The 14,536-nt window shown below is 37.9% G+C and overlaps 1 protein-coding gene across 1 annotated transcript; it reads right to left on the bottom strand.

The window, feature by feature from the left end:
• Positions 1 to 11,022: 11,022 nt before the first annotated feature.
• On the bottom strand, positions 11,023 to 11,967 carry LOC101825363 (putative olfactory receptor 4A4). The gene has a single exon (XM_005064567.2). It carries the CDS (start codon positions 11,965 to 11,967, stop codon positions 11,023 to 11,025), a length of 945 nt encoding a protein of 314 aa, XP_005064624.2.
• Positions 11,968 to 14,536: the final 2,569 nt, after the last annotated feature.

Here is a 14,536-nt window from a genome sequence, read left to right on the forward strand (position 1 = left end):
TGAGTTGTTTCCTTCATTTGTTTGGTTGTTTTTTCTTAGTACTCTTTAGATTCTTTGAGAGATTTCTTTATTTCTTGAAATTTTTGGTCTTCCTTTTTCCCTCATTTCATGTATTTTTTGCTTGTTTTTTCATCTATTTCTTTAAGGGATTTCTTTGTTTCCTCTTTGAGGGTCTCTATCATCTTCATAAATAATTTTTAAGGTCTGTCTCTTCTGCTTCATCTATGTAGTGCTTTTCAGGTCTTGCTGGCATGGGGTCTCTAGATTCTGGTGAGTCATGTTGGTCTTTCTATTGTTGAGTGAGCTCTTATTTTCTCTTCTCATCTCTTCTTCCAGTGGGTGCAGGTGGGGTCTTTCTGTCTCCACTGTTTCTCCTTCTTTGCTGAAGCTGGGGATGCCAGAGGGTGGGGTCTGGAAGGACTGATGTCTTTCCTGTATGGGTGGGTCCTCTGGCTGCCAGGATCAGCCCCAGCAGATTAAGGAATTGGGTGATGGTTGGGGAAGTGGTCCCAGGGGGACCAAAAATCACCTGAAGCTGGGCACGCTGGGGGTTGGGGTCTGGGAGGACTCGTGTCTTTCCTGTGTGGGTGGGTCCTCTAGATGCCAGAAGCAGGCCCCTGGAAGAGTGAGGAGGTGGGTGATGGGCAGGGTCGGGTTGTTCCCAGGGGCACCCAAGCTCACATGAAGCTGCAGATGCTGGAGGTTGGGATCTGGAAGGACTGATGCCTTTCCTGTGTGGGTGGTTCCTCTGGATGCCAGGCCCCTAGGAGATTGAGAGGATGGGTGATGGGTGGGGTATTGAGTGTGGCCCCAGGGAGATCCAAGCTCACCTGAAGCTAGGGTCACCGGAAGTTGGGGTCTGGAAGGACTGATGCCTTTCCTGAAGCTGGGGTCGCCTGAAGGCTGTCTTTCTTATAGCCAGGAAATATGGTCACCATAATGCTATAGAATGAATATCAAGACAAAGATCTCAACAACATAACCACTAGACCTTTAACACTAACTGCAGTCAATGCTGAGGGATTTGAACTTACTAAAGGAGAACATGTGTTACCATAGAGCAAATCGCAGGAATCTAGGCCTATATAAGAACCATAGCAATTGTCAACATATCTCTGAATGAGTCCTAAAACCCTATAGAAGAGTTTTAACACTTATCACCATAGAACTGAGTTCTAGTCCCTAAGCCTGTAACAATTATCACCCAAGGACTAGGAGTCTTAATGATGCCTAAGGCCTCAAAAGAGATTTAATGTCAAAGGCTTCAACTGCTGTGACTTATGACCGTTGGCTGAAGTCACTCCCTGCTATTACATGCTAAGGGTTACTTACGATGCCAAAACCAGCCCTAAAATATATATTACTTACCCACCAGGGAGTCCTATCCAATTTTAATGAAAAGATGCAACCATGTGATTGATAATAGTATTGGAGGCTGACACAAACCCACTGAGAGACTAATGCAGTGGGAATTGTGTGCTATTAACTGGAAAAGAGTAGAAGCCACAGCAATCAATGACCTTATTCTCTGTAACAAGAAACTATATCACTTTCATTTTATTTATTGGTAGCATATTTGTGTATCGCATAACACAGGTGCATATACAGCAGTCAGAGAACAATTTTGTGGAGTTGGTTCTCTACCTCCATCTTTATATGGATCCTGGTAATCTGCCAAGAGATGTATTCCATTTCTCTCTCCTTTTCTCCAATCTCTTTTTCCATTCTTGTTATCCCTTTGTTGTTTTATGGCTTAAAAATAAACACACATAAATGTATACATATGTATACATTATAAATACAGTTTAAACCTACAAGCCCTATGTGAGAGGAAATATATGGATTTGACCTTTCTGAGTATGGCTAATTTCCCTTGACACAATGATTTCCAGTTGCATTCATTTTCTTGTAAATTACAGGACTTCCTTTTTCTTTACAGCTGCATTAAATTCCATTGTGTATATAACACATTTTTTTGCGTGTTAATGGACCTCTAGACTGGTTCTGTTTCATAGAGATTGTGAAGAGTGAAACATAAACCTTGATGTGCAAAAGTCCTGTTACATGTTGTCTTGAATCCTTTGGGTATATATTGCATGTATTGTATGGCTGTATCATGTAGTTGTACTTTCTCATAGAGATGGCCAGCCCACAAATAACAACACAGAGACTTATTAATCAAGAAAACTCAGCCTTACTTTAGGCTTGTCCCACTAGCTCTTAAAACTTAAGTTAACCTATTTATTTTGATCTATGTTCTGTGTCATGGCTTGTTACTTCCTCTCTCCATACTGCTCATGCTGCTTCTTCTGCATCTGGCTGCTGACTCGGACTTTCTTCTTCTCAGAGTCTTCTGTATTCCCCAAAGTCCTGACTAGTCTCTTCCTACCTAGCAATTGGTCATTCAACTCCTTATTAAAACAATTAGAAGGTAATTTGGCAAAGACACATGTTAACAGTGTAAACTATTATTCTGCAAGAGTCATATGGTAATATATTTTTAATTTTGTGGCAAATCTATATTAATTTCCATAGTGGCTGCATAGGTGTACATTCCGAACAATAGTACAAGTGTTTGCTTTATTCTCATTCTTGCAAACATTTATTGTCATTAAGTTTGTAGATGATAACCATTCTTAGTACTGTGAGAAAAAAATCTCAAATAATAGTAATATCATTTCCCTGATGATGAAAGAAAGTGAAAACTTGTTCAAGTATTTACTGACCATTTGCATCTCTTATTTTGTGAACTTTCTACTCAATGCCTTTAATTTTAATGGTAGACATCTTTTATAACCTTGGTTATGTTTAATCACGCTTTATTGTCTTTGAAAGCACTTTGAACAAGTTATTTTTCACAACTTGCTCTCTCAAAGTTCATTATTGATTTATAGAAAAGGTACTAATTTTGCATATTAATTTTTGGTGTGTGTATAAGGAAATATAAGTAGTTCCTGAAAATACTTTAATTTCCCCTTCCTTTAAATTCTCTAACATATCCCTCCTTACTCTTTTACAAATTCATAATTTCTTTTTTATTAATCATTTCTGCATGCATATAAATTCCTAAATATAACCAGATAAATATGTTAAATATTCTTTCTGTATATGTTTTCAGGACTTATTTTTTTATATTTTATATCCAAGTGGCATACTCTCCCATGAGAAACATTGTTTCTTCAACTCTCAGCATGCCTTTGTTGCCTGTACTTCTTTTTGTAGAGTTGAGGCCCCATGGATTTTCCTTCATCTGTTTTGTCATGTTATTATTGGTGTTGTCTTTGTCCTGCTCATGCTTAGAATGTCATATTCATGAGATGTAAAGGGTGCAGCTTCTGACATTACCAGGAAACAATCTCACAGAAATCTCCCAACTCTCTGGCTCTTCCACTCTTCTACCCTTTCTTCCACAATCTTCCCTGAGACTTAAGTGTGGTAGTTGATTTTCAGGTATATCTTGGACTGGGCTACACAGCTCTGTATATCAATTGGTTGTGGTGGTTGTGGTTTCCTGTAATGGTCTCTGTCTGTTGCAAGGAGAAGTTTTCTTGATGAAGGGTAAGGACTACACTCATCTGAATGGATAAGGACAGAGATAGCTAGAAGTTGAGCTGGTTTATTAGAGTGATAGTGGTAACTTCCCTTTCAAGATTCACCACTTCAGTGGTCCTGAGTAGTTGGCAAGTTTTCAGAACTAGGCAAGATTTCCCTCTTGTTGAACAGGCATTTTGTCAAATTAAAGCTGTTAATTACAATCAAGGTATGTGTGTCACTACTGTACCTTAGTGTTATTCTGCCATTCTGGTTTTGATGTGATTAGTCTGCATTATAGCTGGGTAAGGCTGTTGGTAATATCCCTCCCTTGGAATCTTGCACAATGCTTTATGGTACCTCATAAGACAGTCTTCAGGGTTGGAAGCATTAAGGTCAGTTCCAGCCCAGGGGTCTTTGTGTCCAGTGTCTGAAGGACAGGGTGTCTTCAGCACTGACCACTGGAAGACAACTAAGGACAATATTGTTGAATACCTTCGGAGGTGTAGAAAGTCATTGTTCAAATCCCTAAAAGCAACATAATAAAAAAACTGCATTCATAGAAATGGTGGATTTGGAAAATTTTGAAATATGACTAAAAATTTTTTCAGTGGTGCAATTAAAAAAGAAGGGATTAAACAGGTGTTTTTAGAATCCTTTCCAATATAATAGTCTCAAATACTGGTGGTTTAGAACTACCCTTTCCTTCTCTGCTATCATTGTTTGGGCTTTTCCCATGTTTCTGTAGTAATTTTCCATACGTTTTTCAGATTGATCACTTGGCACACTAGAGTAGGCAACTGAGATTCAGAAACCCACTCAACAAAAGATAGATCAGCCTTCCATATCAAAAAAACACTACCAACAACATAATCCAGACACCTGGGTCTCATCAGAAATAAATAAAAATTAATAACTGAAACAATACATCTGAAATAGAAATTGGTACTCCAAAATCAATATGCCCCCAAAAGTGGGTTAGATAATGCTAAGACAATGAAGTCATTAATCTTAAAGAACCATGTGACTAAACCAAAATAATCCCTAATTACATTCTAAACATTTGCTCTTATATCCACAGGTCAGTGGAATACTCAGCCCTCATTAAGAAAACTTCTCTTTGCAGCAGGTGAAGTCCAATACAGAATATCAAAATGCAGAGATATGGAGGCCAGTCAAAATGGATTTATCTACAAAACACTCCCACACCTAAGGCTCTGGAAAGATTCTGAAAGAGGAGACAAAAAGATTCTGAAAACCAGAGAGGACAAGGGAGATTTCTGTGGCACTGTGTCTCCTGAGCGTGTCAGAAGCTGCTTCCATTAAATCTCATCAAATTAATTTCATAAGCATCAGCTGAACAAGGACAACAACAATAACTATGCCAAAGTAGATGGGGGAAAGACGATGTGGTTTCAACTAAACAAAAAAAAAAAACACAAGTAACTAAAGAAACTAAAGAGTACCAGAATGGGAGATGTAGTCTCCAGGGAAGAATACAACATTTGGTGATCAGCCCTGCCTGAAAACTTTCTTACAAGTAAAATTATCAGACTGGGCAGATTATATCTAAGAATACACACACTCACACACTCACACACAAATACACACACACACACACACACATGCATGCATGTGTATAAAAATAATTAGCTAAAAGAGATGCCATGAATTTTAAAGAGGGAAAGGTGGATTATATGGGAGTGTTTGGATGAAAGAAATGAAAATGGTAAATGATGGAGTTATCTTAATCTCAAATGTAAAAGAAAAACAAATAGAAAATGTAAATTCAATTTGAGAAGACCTGCCCAGCCCAGAAGGATCACCTGAATCTGGCCACACCTCAGTCTTCAGTGCCTTCCGGTCCCTGCCCATTGCTTGAATAGAGTGGGGGCTCTGCTCTGGGCCCCAACTCCCAACATCCCCCTATTTCCTTCTCCCTGGGAAATCTCTGCACCTAGAGAGGACCCACCCTGCCCTTAAGGATCACCATCAGTCTGGTCACACACCAGTCTTCAGTGCCCTGCATTCTCTGTCCTGCATTTGAGCCCCTGCCCTGGGCTTGAATCTTCAGTCACTTCTGGTCTCTGCCCTGTTCTTGAGATTGTCTCAGACACACCTGCACCCATTGGAGTATTGAACCCACTTGAACGCACTAGAAGGGATCCTTAGACACAAACCCACCAGGAGAGGAAGAACCCCACAAGCTCTCACTGATAGAAGGGATGGGAAGAAGGCAATATAAAAACACAGCCAACAACAGAAGAACCAGTATGATACCACGAGAGTCTAGAAACTCTACACTAGGAAGACCTGAACATACCAACACAGATGAAACAGAAAAGAATGACCTTTAAAACGACCTCCTGAAAGTGATAGAGGCCCTAAAAGACGATATGAGAAAGTCCCATAAAGAAATGGAAGAAAACACAACCAAAAATGCAAGAAATCAGCAAATCACTTAAAGAAAGCAAGGAAAGGCAAGAAAAACCAATTAAACAGATGAAGGAAAAAGTTCAAACAGTTCAAGACTGAAAACTGAAATGGATACAATAAAAAAAAACACGAACTGAGGTAATGCTGGAAATCAAAAGACTGAATGAACAATCAGGAACTACAGATGCAAGCATAACCAACAGAATACAAGAGATGGAAGACAGAATCTTGTACACTGAAGATAAACAAGAAGAAATAAATTAATCGACAAAAGAAAGTATTAAATCCAACAAATCCTTAATACAAAATATCCAGGAAATATGGGACTCAATGAAAATACCAAATCTAAGAAAAATTTGTATAAAAGAAGGTGAAGAAGTCCAGATCAATGCTGCAGAAAAAAATATCCAAAAAAATCATAGAAGAAAATTTTCCCAACCTGAAGAAGGAGAAGCCTATGAAAGTACAAGAAGCTTACTGAACCAAAAAAAGGTTCCCTCACCACATAATAATCAAAACACCAAACATACACAATAAAGAACAAATAAAAGCAGCAAGTAACATATAAAGACAAACCTATCAGAATTACACCTAACTTCTCCATGGAAACTATGAAAGCAGGAGGGTCCCGGATAGATGTTCTACAAACACTAACAGACCACAGATTTCAGCCCAGACTACTAGTCCCAGCAAAACTCTCAATCACTATAGATGGAGAAAACAAGATATTCTGTAACAAAACCATTTATGCAATACGTATCCACAAATTTATCCATACAGAAAGTTCTAGAAGGAAAACTCTAACCCAAGGAAGTTAACTATACTCAAAATAACATGGGCAATAGATAATCTAACTTTATCAGAAATCAGAAATAGGAGAAAAACTCACACATAAAACCACCACCAAAAATGGATCCAAAACAAACAAGAATCAACAATCAATGGTCATTAATATCCCTGAATATCAATGGTCTTAACTCACCTATAAAAAGACACAGGCTAACAGAATGGATATGAAGACAGAATCCATCCTTCTGTTGCAGGCAAGAAACACACCTCAATTTAAAGACAGATGCTACCTCAAGGTTAAGGGTTGGGAAAAGACTTTCCAATCAAATGGACCTAAGAAGCAAGTGGGTCTAGTTATCCTAATATCTAACAAAATAGACTTCAAACTAAAATTAATCAAAAGAGATGAAGAAGGTCATTTCTTATTCATCATGGGAAAAATCCATCATCTGTTTCCCTTCCATCCTCCTGTGCCCTCCTCCCAACCCCCCAATATCCCCTCATTTCCCCAGGGAGGGTGAGGACCTCCATGGGGATGTCCATAGTCTGTCATTTCATCCAGGGCAGGGCCAGACCCTCCCCCAAGAGTTCAGGATGAGAGTGCATCTCACATTGTTGGATGGGAGTCTGGTTTCTCTTCAGATCATATAAATCTTTTGCCAAATTCGTTTTATGAGGCTACAAATCCCTTAGTACCCAAACCACACAAAGACACAACCAAGATAGGGAATTGTAGCCCAATCTCCCTCATGTACATTGACGCAAAAATACTCAATAAAATAATGGCAAACCGAATCCAAGAACACATCAGAAAAAATGATACACCATGATGAAGTAGGCTTCATGCCAGGGATGCAGGGATGGTTCAACATATGAAAATCCATCAATATAATCCACCAGATAAACAATCTGAAAAAGAAAAACCACATGATCATCACACTCGATGCAGAAAAAGCCTTTGACAAAATCCAACATCCAACATCCCTTCATGGTAAAGGTCTTGGAGAGATCAGGGATAAGAGGAACATACCTAAATATAATAAAAGCTATATACAGCAAAGCAACAGCCAGCATCAAACTAAATGGAGAGAAACTAAAGGAGATTCCTCCAAAATCAGGAACAAGTCAAGGATGTCCACTCTTTCCATATCTCTTCAGTATTGTTCTTGAAGTTCTTGCTAGAGCAATAAGACAAATAAAGAAGATCAAGGAGATACAAATTGGAAAGGAAGAAGTCAAACTTTCACTATTTGCAGATGATACAATAGTTTACATAAGTGACCCAATAAACTCTACCAGGGAATTCCTACAGCTGATAATCACCTTCAGCAAAGTGGCACGATACATAATTAACTCAAAAAATCAGTAGCCCATCTATATATAGACAATACATGTAATGAGAAATAAATCAGAGAAACACCACTCTTTACAATAGCCACAAGCACCATAAATTATCTTGGGGTAACTCTAACCAAATACGTGAAAGACCTGTATAACAAGAATTTTCAGTCTTTAACGAAGATACCAGAAAATGGAAAAAAACTCCCATGCTTTTGGATAAGTAGGATCAACATAGTAAAAATGGCAATCTTACCAAAAGCTATCTACAGAGTCAATGCAATCCCCATCAAAATACCAGCACAATTCTTCACCCACCTCAAAAGGACAAGCCTCAACTATATATGGAGAAACAACAGACCCAGGATACCCAAGGCAACCCTGTACAATAAAGGAACATCCAGAGGCATCACCGTCCCTGACTTCAAGCTCCATTATAGAGCTCTAGTCCTGAAAACAGCTTGGTATTGGCACAAAAACAGACAGGTAGACCAATGGAATCACATCAAAGACTCTGATATCAACCCACACACCTTTGAACACCTGATATTTGACAAAGAAGCTAAAACTATACAATGGAAAAAAGAAAGCATCTTCAACAAATGGTGCTGGAGTAACTAGATGCTGGCATGTAAAAGACAACAGATAGATCCATATCTATCACCATGCACAAAACTTAAGTCCAAATGGATCAAAGACCTCAACATCAATCCAGCCATACTGAATCTCCTAGAACAGAAAGTGGGAAGTACCTTTGAATGAATTGGTACAGGAGACTGCTTTCTGAAAGTAACACCAGTAGCATAGATGCTGAGATTGACAATTAATAAATGGGACCTCTTGAAACTGAGAAGTTTCTACATGGTAAAGGACACAGTCAACAAGACAAAACATCAGCCCACAGAATGGGAAAAGATATTCACAAACTCCAAATCTGACAGAGGGATGATCTCCAAAATTGTAAGTTGGAGGAGAGATCTGGCACTAGAGAAATCTTCATAGATCCACAAGAATGACACCAACTGACACTAAGCCTAAACTTAAATGCCCTCCCATGATAATGAGAATCACGACTACCTTATATGCCATCCTAGAACTCTCATCCAGTGGCTGATGGACGCAGAGGCAGATACCCACAGCTGGGAACTGAATTGAACTCCTGGAACCCAGTTGCAAAGGGGAGTAATGACCAAAGGAATCAAGATCAGGCTAGCGAAACCCACAGAGGCAGCTGACCTAAACAAGGGAGAACACATGGACCTCAGACTGATGACTGTGAGGCCAGCATGGGAATGATGAGAAACCCCCACCACCACCAAACGTGAGTGTCAGAGAGGAGGCCTTGACAATCTGTGGGACCTTGGAGAGTAGAGCAGTATTTATTCCTTACATACAGATGGATTCTGGGAAACCATTCCACATAGAGGGATGCTCTCTCAGTCTGAACACATGGGGGAGGACCTAGGCCCTGCCCAGGATGATGTGGCAGACTCTGAAAATCCCTCATGGAAGCCCTTGCCCTCTCTGGGGAGCAGAGGGAGGATGGAGTGGGGCTGAGGGGTTGGGAGCATTGGAGGGTGGGAGAGGAGGGGAGGTAGAGGGAACTGAGAGTGACTTGTGTAAAAAGTTAAATAAAAAATATATATAAAAAGAAATACGATACTCCATCCCCAGCACAGTGAACAAGCACATCAGTTCATTCTAATAAGAAACAAGGAATAATAATTTTCCTTTTAAACAGTAACAACTTTCAACACCGTCCCATCTATTCATAACATTTTCTGACTCTAATCCTTCTACCAGGAGGAATGAATATCATTCAATATAAAGTTTTCCTAGATGACAGAAACAGCAGTATTGTAATCAAATGGCAAGCTTTACCACCAAAATAGAAATAATAAAAGTATGTGTTCATATAATTAATAATTACAGGGCTGCATTCAAAACTCGGTGGAGAGAAAACATTGAAATTCAGGAGCTCAAGAAGGGGCCCGATTTACTATATACTACAGAATTTTAAAATATAAACTGGGAGAAAAACAACTTGATATGACAAGAACTTATTAGAATCAATACTCTACAACTTATAAGATCATTAATTCGGAACAAGGCAGAAGAAACATCATCATATCACTGCCTCTTCTGTGCCTGCAGAGACACATTAAAGGGGTCAGTGGTAGAAAGCCTTTATCTGTATGTTATGCTTCATCAAATAATTTCATTATTTCTTTAGTGTCATTAAAATATCTAACTAAATATTAAAAGTAGACTTTTCACTAAAAAAAGAAAATGTAAATCCAATTATATTGACACAAATTATAAAATAAAATTGGATTGTATCCAAAGACTAATAAACATAGCATGTTGGCAATAAAGGGAATTCCATGTTGAGTTGACACAATGAGTAGGTTTCAGCTGTTATCACATAAAAAGAAAGCAAATGGACAACAATATAAGTGGACAATTAATATTTTCACCACAGTAAATCTTTTATTATCTGCATTCTCTACCACCACATTGTGTACCTTACATACACATGATAAGGTTTATATCAAACCAAGAATACAAAGCAAAATGAAGTTTCTTCAAATCATCGGTTATGCTATCAAAACACAATGGAAATAACTTTATGTTTTTCAGCTCTGTGATAGTCCAACATATATACAAGCTAAGACAAATTCAAAGCATTGCATAAGTCAAATACAAACTTTGATTATCCTAAAATAAGTTATTTAAATCATATAGTATGCTGAAGTTAAAAAGAGATTTAGAAACATAATGATTCCACATGACTTTTTTTGCTAATTAGGTAATTGTCATGAAAATCTCAGGAGAAATAATTTTAAAAACATTTAAATTGTACATGCTAGAAAAGTCATTGGCCTGACAGAATCTTTTCTGATAATTCAATGTTTCTTAGTATATTCTTTAGCAACAGAACATCTTTATTCTATAGGTACATAACATTCTACACCAGAGTTTTTGCATAGAACTTTTTATCTCTGAATTTCTTAAAGCATATACTAAAGGATTCAACATAGGTGTGAAAACCGCATAAGAAACAGTAATGAATTTATCAATGGCAAAGGTGGACACAGGTCTAACATACACGAAAATGCAGGGAACAAAAAAGAGAACGACCACAGTGATGTGGGAGCTGCAGGTGGACAGGGCTTTGCGCCTCCCTTCCTGACTGTGACTTCTAAGGGATCTTAGAATAATGCCATAGGAGAATAGGAGAAGGACAAAGGCCACCAAACAGATTAGTACACCATTGACAACAACGGCCAGCCCTATCCAGTATGTGTTACCACATGCAAGTTCCAGCAATGGGTACAAATCACAGAGAAAATGGTCAATAATATTAGGGCCGCAGAAAGGAAGGTTGTACACTAATATAATTTGAACCAGAGAATGTGTAAACCCTACAATCCAGGATACAACCAACAGGAGGATACAAACCCGGTGATTCATGATGACCAAATAGTGCAGCGGCTTACAGATGGCCACATAGCGATCATAGGCCATCACCATCAGAAGGAGGGCATCGCCACCTCCAAATAAGTGTTCTACAAAGAGCTGGAGCAAGCAAGCTGATAATGAGATTGTCCTTTTAACACAGAGTAAATCTGCAAGTAACTTGGGTGAGATGGCTGTGGAAAAAACAGCATCCATGAATGACAGGTAGGCAAGGAAGAAGTACATTGGTGAGTCCAAGGAAGGGCTGGCAATCACTGTCACAACAATGAGCAGGTTGCCCACCATTGTCACAATGTAGATGAGTAAAAACACAACAAACAATGCTTTTTGCACAGTGGGATCCTGAGTGAGACCCAGGAGGATAAATTCTGTAACATTGTTCCTCAGTTCCATTTACTCTTCTATCAGGCTTGTTTAAGAGGCAAGAGCACAGAACAGGACCTGCCATGGCATTTTGAACAAGATTATGAATCCATTCTGTCACAAAGCATACATTCAACAATGATTTTTACAGTAATAAACCAGAAGTAGGCACTTAATGAGCATCTGCTTAGTTCCTCTGTCAAGTACGTCCACACTCCTGGTGTTAATAATTTGGTAAATACTTAGGTTTTAACCTCAAGATATCAGTAGAGAAAAGAGTGCCTGTGTCTTATGTTTAAAACCACTTTCTCATTGACACAGATATTAAATACCCCCCAGAAAGGGTCCTCCAAAAACAAAAAGAAAAAAAACCTTAATAATGACAGCAAGAAACTCAAAAATTATAGATGGTAATTGAAAGCATTGCCAGGATTTTAAACTGTTAATATTTTGAAGAGTACTTTGTAATATGGCCTATGTAGTATACAAAGTAGCACTCATCCTGATATGCCCAGCTTACTACTTCCATGCTGTTTTATCTGAAGCAGGTCTCATAGATCTCAAAAGATTTTTATTCTTAATTTATGTCTAATTCTGGCTCAGTAGATCAAATCTCAATGTGCTTTAAATAAATCCAATATTATTTAGTGTATTACTGCCTGTAGCCATTACTTCATCTGAGTTTGATTACCAAATTTTTCAGTATCTACATTTCGTTTGATTATATTAATTCTTAGTACCATTACAAGCTATTGGTATTTCAGCAAGTATTTTTATAGCTGAGCTAACCTATTACTTTTGCCAACTATTGCACTGACAGCCAACATACTTTTTCAAAACTATCATAATAAATTTGTTAGTGAGACATGAGAAAAGAGAAATCAAAAGAAAAAATAGTGAGCAGTGGGCATGGCTTTATAATAATTCTTTCTAGATACTCAGAGTGCTCACATAGAAATTCAGCATCCTCAAAGGAAAACATATAAGTGGTGTGAGAAGGCATAATGTAGGTTCATCTCTAGGTATATAATTATAATTATGAATACGTTTGGTTGGTTTTCATACTGAAAACTAAAGAGATTAGAAAAGATGACCTCAAAATCCTTTTCTTTCCATCTACAACATTGTTGGTCCCAGTCCACCATTTTCTACTCTTTGTACGTTTTTCCTCTTATTTACATAACAAATTCTTTTTAAGCTTATTTGTGTTTCCTGAATCATACTAATTGAGTAAAATGGAATGTTATATCTACTGTAATCAAGTAATGATTCTAATTTATTGTTCAAGATCTACCAAGCTAAATCCTAAGCCACACTTGGAGATGAAAAATACCACAGTGGTAAAAGGTGAGAACTTTGCAACTGTGAGGTAGGTGTGCAACTTCCTGATGCTTAGGCAGTATCTCTGTGAACTTGAGCAACTCAGTAAAATACCTTTTCCCTCTGAACATTATTGCAACAGAGACTTCCACAGTCTTCCTTACATGGTGTTTGGTTTGGTTTCATTGTTTTATAAAAGGAGTCTTAACTACATGCAACATCTTAAGTAAATAGTGGCCGAGATTAATGTGCAGTGGTCCACACTGAGCAACAGCTCAGATCCTCACAAGGATCTCTGTCCACTTAACAAGAATTGTACAAGTATTCCAGAATAGAAGCAAGAATTCTGTGTGTTTGGTGAGCCATGTTTCAGATATACAGTAAAATTATATGAGTTAGAATTTATCTACTCTATCATATATATAAGCACTAGCAACATTTACCTGGAAAGAAATATACTTTGACAAGAAGCAGGCAAGATAGTTCCATTCATACAGTCTTTATCATGGAGGACACTTGCAGAGCATCTGTCTTTTGTTAGAAGCAATTGTTATGTAGCATCTGCATATTCCATTAATATTTCTCCTCCCATCTGGGTCAGAAGATCCATAGTTATTATTTATGAAATATTAGACTGATAAAGACATGCCTGTTGTAGTTCATAGGGAAATAAAATAACTATGTCCGATTCTGTCTCTTTTGCTTCTTATTCTCTGTTTCTTAGTGCCTCTCATTATTTATCAATACCTGGTTTCAACACAATAAAACTACTAGAGAGTAGTTAATTGTTTATGTAGCTGAATTCAGAGAAGACTGAGACCTCCCCACATCCCAGGAGAAATCACCCTAGTCTCTAATGTAACGGATTTTGCCCTTTGCTGTCAATATGGTACTCATAATTATGTGAAAGCACTATTTAAAGTGTTGTTTCCTATTCCTAACAACATCTTTCAATATAAAATCTTAGATGAAGAATAGTGGTCATGTTAATTCTGAGTCTTCCCTTAACAAGTTACAGGGAATATCTCCAATATCCTATCTATTACCATTATGTCCTGGAAAAACAAAAATATCACTACTCACACAGATAACACCAATCTTTTCATTTATACTGTGATATTTTTAGATGAAAATGAACTAGAATAGAAATCATAGGGTTGTAGAGACAGCTCAGTAGCCAAAAGCATCACTCCAGCTGCTCTTCCAGAAGACCAGTATTCAAATTCTAGCACTCACCTAGCCATTCATGATCCTCTGTAAATCTGGTTTCATCGATCTG

The sequence above is a fragment of the Mesocricetus auratus genome, unplaced genomic scaffold (assembly GCF_017639785.1).
Source record: "Mesocricetus auratus isolate SY011 unplaced genomic scaffold, BCM_Maur_2.0 Super-Scaffold_100004, whole genome shotgun sequence".
Taxonomy (NCBI): domain Eukaryota; kingdom Metazoa; phylum Chordata; class Mammalia; order Rodentia; family Cricetidae; genus Mesocricetus; species Mesocricetus auratus.

Excerpts from the sequence above, each read along its gene's own strand:
- LOC101825363 (XM_005064567.2), bottom strand. The coding sequence starts at position 11,967 with ATGGAACTGAGGAACAATGTTACAGAATTTATCCTCCTGGGTCTCACT.